At 54.8% G+C, this 16,258-nt stretch overlaps 1 protein-coding gene across 1 annotated transcript in view; it reads left to right on the top strand.

Moving 5' to 3' along the window:
* CROCC2 (ciliary rootlet coiled-coil, rootletin family member 2) overlaps positions 1-16,258 on the top strand; it is a 60,757-nt gene that overhangs the window by 11,794 nt on the left and 32,705 nt on the right. The window contains exons 10-23 of the mRNA XM_064287379.1: positions 137-143; positions 3,530-3,614; positions 3,994-4,191; positions 5,570-5,666; positions 6,156-6,365; positions 6,577-6,776; positions 7,209-7,391; positions 8,016-8,160; positions 8,586-8,732; positions 8,985-9,215; positions 11,938-12,131; positions 14,296-14,423; positions 14,860-15,029; positions 15,986-16,162. Of these exons, the coding sequence (XP_064143449.1) occupies positions 137-143; positions 3,530-3,614; positions 3,994-4,191; positions 5,570-5,666; positions 6,156-6,365; positions 6,577-6,776; positions 7,209-7,391; positions 8,016-8,160; positions 8,586-8,732; positions 8,985-9,215; positions 11,938-12,131; positions 14,296-14,423; positions 14,860-15,029; positions 15,986-16,162 (2,172 nt within the window). The remainder of the gene's footprint in view (positions 1-136; positions 144-3,529; positions 3,615-3,993; positions 4,192-5,569; positions 5,667-6,155; positions 6,366-6,576; positions 6,777-7,208; positions 7,392-8,015; positions 8,161-8,585; positions 8,733-8,984; positions 9,216-11,937; positions 12,132-14,295; positions 14,424-14,859; positions 15,030-15,985; positions 16,163-16,258) is intronic.

The raw sequence follows: 16,258 nt of genomic DNA, 5'->3' as shown, positions 1-16,258 counted from the left end.
CCTGCTCAGTTTCTAAAACCCTGAGCCATTGGTGGTAAAGGCACAGTGCTCCAGGGGTCAGCACCTGTGGGAGAGCAGTGTCCAGGTGTTCATGGCCCTGAACCCATCTGTCACTGGAGGTGGGTCCCTCTGGAAGGGGTGTGGTGTTGAGGGAGGCAGCTCTCTCAGTTGAGGCAGTCCCTAAAGAAGCTGGGAGCTGAAAGTGTCCCCAACACCCTCCCAGCAGAGGCGAGGGCAGCAGCCCTTCACCAAAGGGCATCTGGACAGCACAACCCAGTGTCCACCACATGTGCTGTGGGCAGGGCTCTCCCCCAGGAGCTGCTTTGAAAGTGGGCTCCTTCCAGGTGGAGAAGAAGCCTGAGGTGGTCCCCAAGTGCCTGTGCCTCGGGCTGGGCTCTACACAGACATCCCCCCAAACAAGCCCACCTCAGAGGATCCGTAGGTCAGGCAGCAAGGGCAGCTACTTGGGCTACTGTGGGCCCACAAGGTGTCCTTAGGCAGAGCCATCACATGGGAGGGGCTCAACTCCCCTGCCCCTAGAGCAGCAGCTGTGGACCCTCTTGCTGCTGCCACCCTAACCCCATCCCCCCACCCCCCTCCTCCTTACCCCCCCACCCCCGCCGAGTTGGGAAAGGAAGGAATCATAAACCAATTGAGACATAAGAGAAGACGTGGCCACTGAGAGAGCTGTGTTTGTCATCAAGGGGTAATCTCTAATGATGGAACGTTGGTGTGGTAGGGGAGACACTCGAGGCAGATCACTCCTCATGGGCTATTGCCTGGTCTACACTTTATACAGCTCATACGGCTCGCTCAGCACGTGTGCCAGCAAGGGTCCTGGGAGAAGGGAGTCCCCAGAGTTCAGTCTGGTGTTAACGTGAATCCATTTCACCCTTGTCCTTGAAATATATTCTCCCTGGATGACAGTTGTTTTCCTCTCAGCACTTTAAAAACATCCTTTCTCTGTCATCTGGCTTCCATTGGTGCTGTTGAGAAGTCAGTTTTCCAGCCTCCTTTGATTCTGACTGACTCCTTGTAAAGGTAATTTGTCTTTTCACTCTAGCTGCTTTTTTCCTTTTTTTTAATTCTTATTGTGCTTTAAGTGAAAGTTTACAAATCACGTCAATCTCTCATACAAAAATTTATATATATCTTGCTATATACTCCTAGTTGCTCTCCCCCTAATGAGACACCACACTCCTTCCCTCTACTCTATTTTTGTGTCCATTCAGCAAGCCTCTGACCCCCTCTGCCCTCTCATCTCCCCTCCAGATGGGAGGTGCCCACATAGTCTCATGTGTCTGCTTGATCCAAGAAGCTCACTCTTCAGCAGTATCATTTTGTGTCCTGTAGTCCAGTTCTGGCTGCTTTTAAGATCTTTGCTTTGACTTTGGTGTTCTACAATTTTTCTATGATGTGTCTATGTGTAGATTTATTTTGTTTTTTCTGTTTAGGATTCATTGGGCTTCTTGTGTCTTTCATCATTTCTGGGGAGGCACCATTATCTCTGTAAATATTGTCTGTGCTCGTTATTGCTCTCCTTTGGGCTCCAATTAGATGTATGTTGGCCATTCTTATGCCATCATCTGTACATCTTAACCTCTCATATTTTGTTCCTTTTTGTCACCCTGAACTGTACTGTATAAAATTTTTTCATTGTTAAAAGTTCTGTTTGTTTCTTTTCCAAATATTTCACTCTTTACTCATACTTTCAAACCTCCCACTTGTTTGCTGGAGCATATTTAAAAAAAAAAAAAAAACATTTATTTTGTATTCTTTGTGCAGTTTCTAATACCTGAAGTTTTTCAGGGTCTCATTCTATTGTTTCTGCTGGCTGTTGATATGGTGCTTTGTTTCCTTGTATTTCTGGAGATTTTTAAAACTAAGAGCTGCTTATTTTCCTTGGAACTTTGTGAGAATTTTTTGAAAGCTGGAATGAGTGTAGCATCTTCCAGAAAGGGTTTGCATCTCCTTCTGACCAATGCCCATGTGCTCTGCCAGTCCCTGGGGTCACTTGAAGTAAATTTGCAGGTTGAGCTTTTTGAGACCACCCAGATTGTGTGAAATCAAGTTGCAAACTGCGTGATGGATAACTTGTGGCTCCAAACTCACAGGAATTTTTTTTCCCTTTTGCTCAACTCCAGTGTTCTAGACAGGAAGTCTTCCTTACAGTCTGCTGCAGAAGTGTGTGTGTGTGTGTGCACGTGCATGTGTGTGTGTGTGTGTGTAGAAGAGTATTTTAATTAACTCTTATTCTGAGAGTGCAGATTCTGGGGTATCACCTTTATGTGTGAGGAGTTCTCTATTAGCCTGCCCACTTTGGGGGGCCCCTAGGATTTGCTCTCTGTCCCCTGAGCCCCTTGTGGCAAGGAAACTGATGTTCCAATTGCCCAGTTTGTCAAGAAGTTGCCTACATTCCTCTTGGGTCCCTGACTTCACCCGTTCTGACGTGACTGTTCCTTACTGTTTTGGTCCACCTATCCTTGAATTTAAGAAGTTGTTAAGTATGGAATCTAATGGATTTAATTGTGTTTATTGGACAGGTCAGTCCAGGCATTTGACTCTCCATGTTGCTCTTTTGATGATCACAATCAGGGTAGGGTAGAGGCACAGCTAAAACAAGTATACAGAAGGCTTGGTACCAGACAGAAAGTGTACACCTTACAGAAGATACTTAGCAAAGCGTTACTTGGCTCCGTGGGGTAGGGGTGACCTCAGATTTGGGACGAGGGGATCAGGAGAGGCTTTAAAAAGAGAGGCGCTTGCATGGGTCTTGAAGAATGGGCAGAATGTAAACACACTCGGTCTGAAAGCAACACTGAAGAGCGTGGGAAGGAGCTCATCAAGAGGTCAGGGTTGTCACAGTCAGGGAGGGGCAGTAGGGATGTGGCACCTCCAAGGTGCCAGACCCCACACCTGACCACTCACCGAGCACACCTCAGGTCAGAGCAGCATCTTCTGGGACTGGAGAAAGAGAAGGACCCCTGTCCTCCACCCTGTCTCAGGGGACAGGAGCTGAGTTTCCCAAGGGGTCTAATGTCCCAGCGGGGAGATAGCTGAGTAAGTCTTGGTTCTGGGGGTTTTAATTGTTGAGAAGTTCCAGATGATAGTTGGTGAGACCTGCTGAGTCAGCACCCCTGCCCCTTTGTGGGACCATAAACCCCACCCCACTTGGTCCCCACCAGTAAGCAGGTTCTGCGGGGCCTCTGGGGGCCATGCAACCCTCCGCCATTCATGTGGGGGCTGAGGGTGCTCTCCTGGGGGCCACAGCTTGCCAAGGTTGGGGTATGGAGGAGTCCAGTGTTCATATGCACTGTTCTGGCAGGCAAGCCAGCGGGACCTGGAGATTGGTGGGTGGTTCAGCGTCTTGGTACCGGGACCCTGGGGAGCTTGCCCGGCATGGAGCCTGGAAGACAGTCGGGGAGAGGGGTGAATGGTATCCCAGGGCTCCAATTCCCTGCAGCACCTAGGCCTCTCGCCTGAAGTAGACACACACCTCTTGCTATCCAGGCCTGTCGGACACGCCCAGGGGAGTCCCAGAACCTCCTGCCTCTGTGGAGACAGGCCACAGCACTCCAGGCATACCTGGCTGAACTTCGAGCAGCCACCGAGAGGTGAGTGTCAGCTGCAAGACTGCAGGCTACCAAGGGCCTGTGTGGGGGAGGAGGAGGGGTGTCGGCCCCTCTGCAAGGCTCCTCCCATGGTGCAGTGCCCAGTGGGCGTGGTGAAGAGGGAAAGGAGGGTGACCATCTGGGAAATGGGTAAACAGGCTGACCCAGGCAGGCACAGGGAGTAAGGAGGGGGACCACAGCAGAGAGGTGGGTCAGGTACCCCAGACTCACACAGGCCACCCGATGCCATGTGGGTGTTCTCTTGAGGATGGGGAGCAGGGCTGATGGGGTCAGATCGTGTTCCCCGCTTGGCTTAGAGCCTCCAGCCCCGCGCCCAGACAGCTGCAGAGGCACAGCTGTGATTGGAACCCCGCCTCTCCAGGGGTCTTGCCGACATGCGGGCAGAGGCGGCCAGGACAGCGCGACGCCTGCACACGGCTTGCCTGAACCTGGACCCCAACCTGCGGCTGTCAGCCCACAGTGCGGCCGGTGCCCAGGAGCAGCAGCTGCGTGACAAGGTTCAGGAGATGCTGGCACTGCAGGGCTGCTGGGACGCTGAGAAGGTGGCACTGCAGGCCAGGTGGGCTCCGAGTGTGGCTGGGCGGGCACGACACCATGTCCCAGCACCGTCCTTCCTGTCTGCTGGGCTGCGTGGTCTTGGGGACTGCGACACGTCACTGCGTCCAATTTTCACCCAGCAATCTAACATCAGGATGCTTCCTGTGACGCAGCAAATGCTCACAGTCACTGTTTCCAGTGGGGACATGACAGTTCCCAACTCCAAACCAAACCCTGCTGCCATCTAGTCAATTCTGACTCATGGCGAGTCTGTGGGACAGAGTAGAACTGCCCCATAGGGTTTCCAAGGAGCACCTGGTGGATTCCAACTGCCAACCTTTTGGTTAGCAGCCGTAGCTCTTAACCACTATGCCACCAGGGTTTCCACGTCCCCAATGCAGATGGGCCCAAACCTCCTTAGCCAGTCCCCTAGGGGCAAAAGTGTAGGGTGTCCCTAACATTTGAGGATTCCAAAGAATGCTGGAGTGAACACACGCATGGTTCCCAGGAGAGGGTTCCCAGGTCTAAAAGCAGGACCTTTTTAGCAGGCGCCTGTGTTTTGAGACCAGTTGGTTAAGGAGCTGAGGCCAGGGCAGAGGGTTATCCTGCCTTGTGAGGAGCCCAAGGCCCCGAGTTTAGGGTGTGCCCTGTGAGTGTCACAGCCCTACCTCTGGGGCTTGGCTCCCTGGCCGAGGTAGCACTGTGACAGAGCCTACCCCTCTGGTGTTTTCTCAGCCACAAGGCCCTGTATCCTGGCTAACCCAACTTGAGCCTCCCTGCCTACAGAGTGGCCCACCAAGTCCATCGTGCCCCAGTCCCAGCCCAAAAGGAGGGAGCACCTGAGTGGGGTCCAGGCATGTGCCAGGAGACCCTGTGCAGGGCAATCCCTGGGCCTGACCGAGGACTCTGGGCCATGGGAAGGTGGCCCCGGTGCCATGGGGTGAGCCAGGGGCCTTAAAGAAGAAAGGGGCCCCCAGGAAATGGGGATTCAAGTCTGTCAGACTGAGGGTGATGGCAGTGTTCCAGGCAGAGGGACTAGCCAGGTCAGAGGTCAGGGGGTGAGCGTTGAGTTTGCCGTGTCGGGGGACAGGGGCCAGGGTCTTGGGCAGCCACTGGCATGAGGCTGGAGTGCTGAGTCAGGGCCAGTATGGGGGCCTTGAATGTTGGACTCAGGGTCAGTGTTTTATTCCTGAGACAGCGGGAGCCATTGAAGATTACGTAGCAGGGGAGAGGTATCTGACTGGAGCAGGGACTGAGGCCCATTTGGGCAGGGTTGTAGCAGCTGACTGGTCGGCACTGGCACCAATCTCTGGCAGGCAGGCCAAGAGTGTCCAGGAGGGCCTGGGGCCGCGTGAGCTGTGCACTGACCACCTGCCCACCCCATGCCCACCCCTCTGCAGACTCTCGGAGCAGACGCAGCTGGTGGAGCGGCTCACAGAGGAGAACACCGAGAAGGAGGGCACCATCCGTGCCCTCACAGTGGAGGTGCAAGGACTGGTACGTGGGGCCAGGCAGCCTCCCACGGCCCACCGGGATGGCCCCACAGAGGGGATGTCAGCCTGCCCCGCTGAGGAGTCTCCCCAGTTGCAGGAATCCCGGAGAGGCAGGGGTCAGCCATCTGTGGACGACCTGAGAGATCAAGTGGACGCTCTGCGGCAGGTGTTGAACAGCATCACCAAGGTGCCCCTGCCCTCTCCAGCCCTCCAGGGACTCAGGGTGTTCAGAAAGAAGGATGCAGGTGGGCCCAGGGCTCGGGAGTGGAGCTGGGACTGGGCACCTGTGAGCATTCCAGACGTTGCCTCACTCTCACCAACTTTGTAGCCTGGCACCCGTCACTCAGCCTCCCTGGGCTGCCTCAGTTTCCCCACCATTGGTAAAAGAAATGCTCTGCAAGTCTGGAGGATTCGTGGGTCCAGCTGGAAGGTCCCACTTAGTCATGGCCCCGTCCCCTCTCACCCTCTGTCCCTTCCTCTCTGCGCCCCAAAGGTGGCCAAGGCAGACTTGGGGTGCACAGAGCTGGTGCAGAGCGGCAGCACAGAAGGCTATGAGATGCTGGGCCAACCAAAGAGGCCCCTCCACACCACGTACCCCGGACCTGGGGGGCTGTCCCCGCCCCAGGCCCAATCCCCAGCTGCCCTAGACCCTGCCCTGCGGGCCGTGCGGGTGGCCATTGAGAGGCGACAGCAGAGGGAGCAGGTGGGTGCCACAGCCCATGGGCCCCAGAGCCAAACTGTGCCCAGCCCCCTGGGCTGCCCCAAGGGCACGTCCTGGTGAAGGGCTGCCCTGAGCCCACATCCTGTGGAGGGGCTGCCCTGAGTCTGTATCCCAAGGAGCAGCTGCAGGCTTAAGGGTGTCTTTCCTGGCGGAGCTGGGAGCCCAACCAGCCTCACACCCACCCCCGCATCAGGAGCTACGCTGGAAGCTGGAGGCCTCCCAGGCAGTGGCGGCTGGGCTCCGGGAACAGCTATCCGAGTGCAGGCAGGAGCTTCTGGCCTCGAAGGGACCCCTGTGGGAGCAGGCGTGGGAACATGAGGCCCTCCTGGGCGAGCTGGAGGCCCATCGCTGGGAGGCCCAGGGCTGCAGGGCATCCGAGGAGCGCCTAGGAAGGTGATGGAGGTAGGGGGTGGGTGTGGGCCGGGCAGGGGCAGAGCAGGGCAGGACCAGGTGAGGGGCTATGCCTGAAGCCACCTCGTTTCCCCTCACCTGGCCCACCTGGGCTACCCCTGACACTTCCTGATGCACTGTCCACACTGCCCCAGAACCCAGGCTGAGCTCATCCCTGGGCTCCCCTGGGCCTGCGAAGAGCTGGGCCTGTGGTGTCCTAGTGAGCAAGAACCCTCACGTGACCTTAGGCCTCCCACAGGGCCAGAGGCCCCAGGAGTCAGAGCCCACGGTCTCAGTCTGCCTCACTCTTCCCTTGAGTCCCTGAGCTCCGTGCCCCATGGCTTCAGAAAGTCTGGACCCCACATCCCCACCTCACGCCAGGCTTGAATCTGTCCAGGGAGGGTCCTCATTTCCCCCACACTGCCCCTGCCCCAGAGAGAAGGCGGCCCTGGAGGCAGTGGTGGAGGAGCTGAGAGGGCAAGTGGACATCTCAGCTGTGGAGAGGTGCAGGCTGGAGGCCGAGAACGTGGAGCTGCAGAGAAGCCTGCTGCTGTGTGCGGAGCAGGGGAACGAGCTGGCCCAGCAGGAGCAACGGAGCCGGCGGGAGCTGGACACCAGGTGGGCTCAGCCTAGGGAGCTCCGAGTGTGGGAGGGCCTGGCCCAGCCCCCTGCAGACTGTGTGGCCTCAGTGTCCTCCCTCACTGCAGGGGCCGCATGCTCCCCACCCATCTCAGCTAACCGTGGTGAACCTGGGAGGCAAGGGGTCCACACCCCCAACATCTGGACCCTTGCTTTGCCCCCTGCAAATCGACTGTCCCAAGGGCCCAGCGAGGGGTCGGAGGGCCAGGGCAGTCAGCTCAGGGCACACAGTGCTCCCCACTCCCAGCAGGTGTGCACAGGCACACTCACACTTGGTCACACACATTTGCGTACTCGGGTCGATGTACACTTGCATGTATACACACACTTGCACACTCACAAACTCATAAATACACACTCACACACTCACCCTCTGTGGGTGGATCAGAAAACCCACACCTCACCCTGGTGAAGGATCTCGGCTGAAAACCCCCTCCAGCCCAGAACCAGGGGCACATTTGACCGCTGTCTCCTCCAGATTCACCCACTTCCTGGCCCTCTGGGGAGTCCCTGCTGGGCTGGGGGAAGGAGCAGGGGTGGGGCCTGGGGGTCACCCTGCCCACACTGTGGTGACCTCATGGCCTCTCCCCTCTTGGTCCTCAGCCAAGGGCACCTGGAGCAGCTGGAGGAGAAGGTGTCGGGGCTCAAGAAGGAGCTAGTGTTGGCCCGGGAAGCGTTGAATGCCACACAGCTGCAGCGGGATGTGCTGGAGGGCGAGAACGAGGGCCTGCGCAGTGCCCTAGCCCGGGTGTGCCCATTACCCACAGTGCCCAGGCCCCCCAGGCTCGCCCCCACTCACCTCCCCTCCCTGCCTGCTCCCTTAGCCACCACCAGAGCCCCCAAAGCAACACGGGAGGCCTCCTCCTGTCCCCACCCAGGGCGCCCCACCTCATCCTCCCTGGCCCTCGCTGCTCTTACCCCCATGGCTGCTCCCCACCTCTGCTGGTCTTCCCTGGCCACCCTCCCATGCCTCCTGGCTGGAGCCTTTGTGCCCTGGTGGCTCTCTCCTTCACTGGGATTGCTGTGAAAATCCTCCTTCTGTGTCCTCACTAGGGCCTGCCCACCTCCATGACGGGGGGCGGGGTAGGGCACAACTTCTCGGGGCCGTGAATCTGGAACACCCTCTCTGGCGTGCCCCTCTGGGATGACCTCTGCTCCTCTGCCCTGCCCCAGGCTGAGTCCAGCAACGCTGACCGAGAACTGCTGGTGACCCGGCTCAAGTCTGAGGGGGTGGAGCAAAGGGACTCCCTGGCCAATATGGCCACCCTGATGGAGGGGCTGGCTCAGGACAAGGGCACCCTGAACCACCTGATCCTCCAGGTGAGCCCAGGACTCAGGTAGGCCAGTGGGCAGGGCAGGGCCACCCCCACAGGGCTGTGCTGGGACCTGGCCCTGAGCCTTGGTTTCCCCTAGGGTAGCTGCGAGACTCTTGACCCCAGTCCCCCTCCTTCATTCCTTACCCAGTCCCCCATGGCCTTTTCATTCCTGGACTGAGGCTCACACTTCCCGAGGGACGAGGGCTTGCTAGATGCACGACCCCACCCCGCCTGACACTGTCCTCTCCTGCGGCAGCTGGAGCAGGAGCGGGACCGCCTTCGGGAGCAGCAACGGGTGCTGGAGCAGGAGCAGGCCCGCTCACTGGAGCAGCTGGCACGGGCAGAGCAGCAGCTGGCACGGGAGCAGGCGGAGCGCAGGAGCCTGCTGCAGGCCTTTGGGCACCTGGAGGAGCAGCAGGAGCAGCTGGAGGGGCAGGCGGCCCAGCTCCGGCGAGAGAGGGCCCAGCTGCAGGAGCAGGTGGGCCAGGTGAGGCATCTGTGGGCTGGGTTGTATGAGAGAGCCGGGGCAGAGCCACCTCTGTGGTGTGGACACGCCATGGCATCCCTAGACCCAGTACTGTTTTCTAAATTGCAGTGCCAACTCCCTCAGCTCAGTGGCAGTGACCCACAAGTCTCAGAATCTGGCTGGTGGTGAGGGCGGGGTGCAGCATGAAGGAAGACCCTTTCCATCAGACCTCTCCCCGGTACCCAGGGCCTGGGGTCTGCCCTCACCAGGGCACCTTGGGCCTTGGGCCTAGCGAGCTCCACATACCTGACCTGCTTCCTGGCATACCGAGCTCCCCTCCTTCCTCATCCACATCCAAAACACTGAGCTGTTAGTCGCTTGTGCATTCAGGCACTCATTCCAAAATCCACTATCAACATAAATCTTTTCTTGAGCAGCCTTGACTCATTGTGTAATAAAACTGAAGCTGTTTTGTTTTTTCCAACCCAGGCCTCAGGTGCACTGTATGACAGCTCCGTCCCAGCTGAGTCCCTGCTGCATCTCAGCCCGTGGTGGCACTCAGATCCCATAGCCCCTGTCATGCTTGGAATCTCTCTAATGCCTTCAGACAGATTTTATAAATGCCATACAGCTTTTCTGGTTGGTCTAAATGGGAGCATTGGTCTTCAGCAGTCTCCACCGTTACCAGAAGCAGAAGGTTCTGGTCTTCGTTTTTTAAGAGTATTTTCACTGGGTATTTTTTTTTATGGAATATTAGGACAGCCATTATTTTCTTTCAGTGTTTTAGGGAGAAGTCATTCCATCATCTTCTGGCTTCCATTGTTGCTGTGTGGAACACAGCCGTCAGTCTTACTGTTGCTCATTTAAAGATAAACTCAAAACCAAACCCTGTTGCAGTTGAGTCGATTCCAACTCGTAGTGACCCTGTAGTGATCCTATAGGACAGAGTAGAACTGCCCCATAGGGTTTCCAAGGAGTGCCCGGTAGATTCAAACTGCGAACCTTTTGGTTAGCAGCTATAGCTCCTTACCTACTATGCCACCAGAGCTGTCTTTTTCACTCTGATTTTTTTAAGATTTTTTCCTTTACCTTTGGTATTCAAAAAATTTACTGAGATGTATCTAGGTGATATTTTCTTTATATTGATTCTTTTGAGAATTTATGTCTCACCTTAAATCTATGGCTTGATGTATTTTGTGAGATTTGGACAATTATTAGCCAGTATCTTTTTAAAATATTCTCTCTCCTCTCCTTTTTTCTTTGGGCCCTTTTTACCTTGCCCTCTGTTTCTCTTACACCCTTTTCTGAATTTTCCATCTGTTTTTCTCTTCATGATCCAGGCTGAATACATTCTTTTTATTTATCTTCTAGATCATTAGTCTTCTCATCTATTCTATTAAATCTGTTGTTGAACCCATCTATTAATTTTGGCTATTGCATTATTAAATATATAATTTATAATGGGTTTCTTTCCTATAGATTTTAGTTCTATTGTGAATTCTACACCTTGCCAACCATCTTCTTGAACATATAATCACAAATATTTTAAAGTCCATGTTTGATAGCTCTAATATCTGGATAGCCTGGAGGTCCAAGTCTATTTTCCGTTTTTACATGTGTTTTTTGTTGTATGATCTTGTCTCCTGATACGCCTGGTAATGTTGATTAAGTGTCAAGTATCGTATATTACAAAATTAAGAAATAATTTGAGAGTCTTGATGATGTTACTCTCCATCCAGAGAGAACCTTTTGATTCTGGCAGACAATGAGAGTAGGAGATGATTACCACAATCCGGCCAGTGCTTAAGCTGATTGGAACCTGAGCTTCAGTTTTTGTGAGCCATGGCCTGTTCACCACTATGAGGGTGAAACCCTTTTGAGACTCCAGTGGAACACTTGAGGTGCTTATCAATGCCCCTCTGCTTTGGTGGCTCTAAACTCCAATTTTTGTACCCCAAAGGCCATAGCGGAGTCTCTAGATGGTATAAAAGGCTAAGTGCTTGGCTGCTAACTGAAAGGTTGGTAGTTCAAGTCCACCCAGAGGCATCTCAGAAGAAAGCCCTGTGATCTACTTCCAGCCGTTGAAAACCCTGTGGAGGAGCACAGTTCCGCTCTGACACAGGTGGGGTGCCATGAGTCGGATTTAACTGGATGACAGCTGGTTTTTTTAAGGCTGTAACACTGCCAGAAGTTCTCCTTGGCTTCTCAGCTTCGTCACAAAAACTTTTAAATGAGCAACTGCTTTGAGGTGAGAAGAGATACAGAATGGCGGGCTCATTCCTCTGCATCTCCTCCCTCCGTGATCTTGGCTTCCCCAGTCCTGGCACCTTGGTAGCTCTCTGAAGCCTCGGACAAATTCTTATGATGTTTTGTCTGGACTGACTTATTCTTCTCTGTCTGGAACAATCTAAGTTTTCTGCCACCTTTCACTGGCATTCCTATGCAATGTTTCTTGCCCCCTGGACACATATGGCTCAACAAACGTTACCATTTAGATTGGCCGCTGGCTCCTGCTGGGAGCGCTTAGTCTGATCAATTCTCCATCATGAACCAGGGAGTGGATGTCCCATCCGCTGTGAAAACAGACAGATGCGCTCTGAGGTTCAATATGTTTCTTGTGTCTTCCCCTCTTTTCCCTCTCTGCCATTCTTGTTCAGAAGCCCCTCCTTCCCTCAATAGGCCCCTCCTCAGCCTCCCACTCATTCTCATTGTCTCTGCTGGCCCTCCCCTCCCCCTCCCACAGGTCACATGCGGGAAGCAAGCCCTGGAGGAGCAGCTGGCACAGAGCCTGCAGGACCGGGAGGCCCAGATGGACACCCTGCAGCGAGCCATGCAGGAGAAGGAGGCTTTGTCCGAGGAGCGGGCCCAGCTGCTGGCCAAGCAGGAGGCTCTGGAGAGGCACAGCCGGCTTATGGCCAAGGAGACAGCTGATCTCAGGTACCCCTGGGCCTATGCTCAGGGCACAACCCACGTGGCCTCACCCTTGGAGAGCATGGCAGGGGGTAGACGCTTACACCGTGTCTGAGGGCTGAGCGAGTGTGTCTGTGCACAGGAGAGAGGCTGTGCCTTTGGGGTGGGAGGCACCTAGAAGAGGTAAAATCCAGTGGGAGCCCTGGCCTGGCCCCCCGAAGGACATGTCTTCCTTGTCAACACCTGCATGGTGCTCCAGAGACCAGCAGCACCATAACTTTTAAAACGTGCTCCCTTTCACTGACACTTCAGCCAGTAAGTCCAACTAATGCCTTACGGACGGCTGTAGTGGCCACTCTCGTATATGCGTTGTCAGGGCGTGTGAATTTCTGTAGAACTGACACCTTGAGATGGAAAAGCTGGGTCAAAGAAATGCATATTTTAAGTTTTGAAATTTTCCCACCCCCCCCCAAAAAAATGGCCCCCACATCCTTGCCAACGCTGGATATTATCACCGTTTTAGGTGTTTGCTGATGTGGTACACGATCACTACAACACTGCGGGACCGTGGCCTGATCTCGCTGTGTTCTAGTGAGGCTGAGCAGACTTCACATATTTAGTGTTCGTTGGCCATTTGTGTTCCCTTTGTGAACATTCTTCTGTAGTGTCAGCTGACCTTCTGTCATTGGTTGGTAGGAGCTCTTTGCATATGTTGGATCTTAGCCCTATATTAAAAAATATATATATATACGTATATATATATATGAATCCACTGCTGTTGAGCCAATCCCAACTCATAACAACCCCATAGGGTTTCTAAAGCTGTAAATCTCTATAGAATCAGATTACCATATCCTTCTCCCACGAGGAGCTGCTGATGGTTTCGAACTGCCAACCTTTCGGTTAGCAGTCCGTCCCTTTAACCACTGCACCACCAGGGCTCCTGCTATATATAGTGTGGATTTTTCTCCAAGTCCGCACCTTGTCTTTTAAGTTGGTTTATGGAAACTTCTCTGCACGAAACCCCCATTTCCCACTGCTGTTGAGTCGATACTGATTCACGGTGAGCCTATAGTGATCTTATAGGACAGAGTAGGACTGCCCCAGAAGGCTTCCAAGGAGTGACTGGTAGATTCAAACTGCCAACCTTTTGGTTAGCAGCTGAAACTCTTAACCACTGCACCACCAGGGCTCTGTACAAAATGCACCCCCACCTCCCTTTTTAAGTGTATTCAGGTCTGTTGGCCTTTTTGTTGTTGTCTGCTGGGTTCTGTGTCTTGCTTGAGAAGATTACCAAATTCCCTTCCATGTTGCTCCTCGAGTTCTGGTTTTGGTTTCCCAGGGCTGCCATAACAAGATACCACAAAGTGGGTGGCCTTAAAGAGCAGGAATTTATTTTCTCACAGTTCTGCAGGCTGGAAGCCCAAATTCAGGGTGTTGACCAGGCCGTACTCCCTCTGTCTGCCCTGGGGAAATCTTTCCTTGTCTCTTTCAGCTTCTGTAGCCCTGGGCATCTCTCTGCCCTCCTTGGCTTGCAGGTGCATCTCCACGTGGCGTCTGTCTTCCCCCGTGTGACACTGGTCCATGCCTAATCTCCCCTTTTATGAGACATCACTCAAAAGGAAATAGGACCTCATACTCTTGTATGGGACCCCTGGTGGTGCAGTGGTTAAGAGCTTGGCTGCTAACCAAAAGGTCAGCGGTTTGAATCCAGCAGCCGCTCCTTGGAAACCCTATGGGGCAGTTCTTCTCTGTTCTGTAGAGCCGCTATGAGTTGGAGTCAACTCCATGGCAACAGGTTTTTTTTTTTTTTTCTTTTTTTTACTCCTGTATGACTTCATTAACTTAACTGATAATAGAAGAAAAGCCCTATTTCCAGACAAGGTCACATTCCCAAGTACAGCGGTTAGGACTCAGCACCTCTATTTGGGGGACACAGTTCCATGTGTAGCATTGCTGTGTGATTTGTTCTGGTTTTGCATTTAGCTTTTTATTTCACCTGACATGGATTTCTGCATAGGGTCCAAGTTCACTTTCAGAGACCTGAGACAAATGCCATGTCTCCTGTGTGCTGTCTGATATGCCAGCCTGCTGCACAGCCGTGTCACCCAAAGACTGGGCTCCAGCTGGATGCCACTCCTTGTAGGTGGTGGGTGAGGGTGACCCCCTGTGGTCTGATGCTTGTCTGCAGGGTGGAGAGGGACTCCCTGGAGAGCAGCCTCTTTGAGGCCCGACAGCTGGTGTCGAAGTTGCAGACACAGCAGGAGCAGCTGGAAGGAGAGGCTCAGAGCGCACGCCTCATGCGGCAGGCCCTGCAAGGTGCTCCTCCAGGTCCCCGAGGTCCTGCCTCTATCAAGGTCCCCAAGGGGCATGGACATGGGGCCTGGTACCTGTGCAACTAGACAAGCTGTGCCAGCCGTTGTCTGTGGGGGTGGGCAGGTTCCTCCCTGCCTGGCTTGCTTCCAGCACTGGCCTGAGGCTCAGGACTAGGCCATGGCCACAGGGTCAACAAGCTGGCTCTCTGCCCCCCTCTTTGAGGTCCACTCAAGGGCTCCCCCACTACCCTGCCCCCACCCCGGCAGGCTGTCACTACCGGTACCCAAGCCTGGTCGCAGCCATCATGGCGTGAGGGCTCAGGACTCACCCTGGCCATGAGCGTGGAATGCTCCATGGGAGCTCACCAGGGCCTGGCTGGAAAGACAGCTCCACGGCCTGTGGCCCCCACTGGCCGACCTGACGTCGTGTCCTCTCACAGTGGACATGGAGCAGCTGAAGAGTACGGGGGAGGTCCGGGAGACAAAGTTGCAGTGGGACTTGGAGCAGCTGCGGCGGCAGGTGGCACAGCAAGAGCGGGACTCACAGCTAGCCCTGGAGAGCCAGGCAGTGGCCCACCGTGAGGACCTGGCACGGCTCCAAAGGGAGAAGGTCTGCTTCCCAAGCCCCACCAGGCTGTGGCCACTTCCCAGGGCTCTCCCACCTTCTGCAGGGTCACAGACCTCCGGCCTGAGGGTCGGGGGGAGGCTGGAGACCAGCCATGGAGGTGTGTGCCAGGCAACTGTGCAGGCAGGCCAGAGGGGACCACAGAGATGCCTGCTCACTCTCCATAGTCCAAATTGGGGTCCAAGTGGGCAAGCCCCTCTCACCTGGGACCCCAAAAATGTGTGCAGGGCTACTGTGGAGACCTGGGTGCAGCCTGAGGCCCCAGAGCTGGAGGGGGCCACATCACTCATCTGAGCTGCCCACTGGTCACAGGCTTCTGGGAAGCTGAGGCCCTGTTTGATGTGACATGGTGCTTGGCATTGTAGAGGCCAGGAAAGGTTTATAAAATGTTAAGCAAATGTAGGATGGCCGGTACTGAGGCCCAGAGAGGCTCTTCGCAGCTCTTGCCTCAGTTTTTCCTTGTGTAAGACAAGGGAAGTGCAGCTGACTGGGCTGGACAGCCCTGGAGACTCATCCATCCATCTATCCATCCATCCACCTATCCATCCACCCACCCACCCACCCACCCACCCAGCTATTATCCATCCACCTATCCATCCAAACATCCATCCATCCACCTATCCATCCATCCATCCATCCATCCACCCACCCACCCACCCATCCACCCATCCCTCCACCCACCCATCCATCCATCCATCCACCCACCCACCCACCCACCCATCCGTCCATCCGTCCATCCATCCATCCATCTATCCACCCACTCATACATACATCCATGTGCACATCCACCCATTCACTCTTTCATCATTTCATCCATCCATCCATCCACCTGCCCAACCATCCACCTGATGAGTCACATCTCACTCAGGACCGTGGGCCTGCTGGCCTCATGCATCCTGACCTGTGCAGTCCTCACAGCCTGTTGCCTTGCCTTGGCCCAGGAGACCATGTGTCTGGCACTGTCAGAGGAAAAGGACATGGCCGTGTGCCAGCTGCAACAGGAGAAGGAGCTGGTGGCAAAAGGTGCAGCCGAGAGAGAGGCTTTGAAGGAGGAAATTCAGAACCTGAAGCAGGAGCGCGATGAGAGCCTTCTCCAAATGGAGCACGAAATGCAGCAGGTGACGGAGAATTGTGAGACAGTGGAGGGTCCTGACCCCTACCTCGCCATGCCTTCTCTGGCCCAGCACAAGGGCTATGTGGCAGGCAACCCACAG

This window comes from Loxodonta africana, chromosome 6 (assembly GCF_030014295.1).
Source record: "Loxodonta africana isolate mLoxAfr1 chromosome 6, mLoxAfr1.hap2, whole genome shotgun sequence".
Lineage (NCBI taxonomy): Eukaryota > Metazoa > Chordata > Mammalia > Proboscidea > Elephantidae > Loxodonta > Loxodonta africana.
Note: the sequence above shows the minus strand (reverse complement) of the source record. Positions and strands in the feature narration are given on the sequence as shown.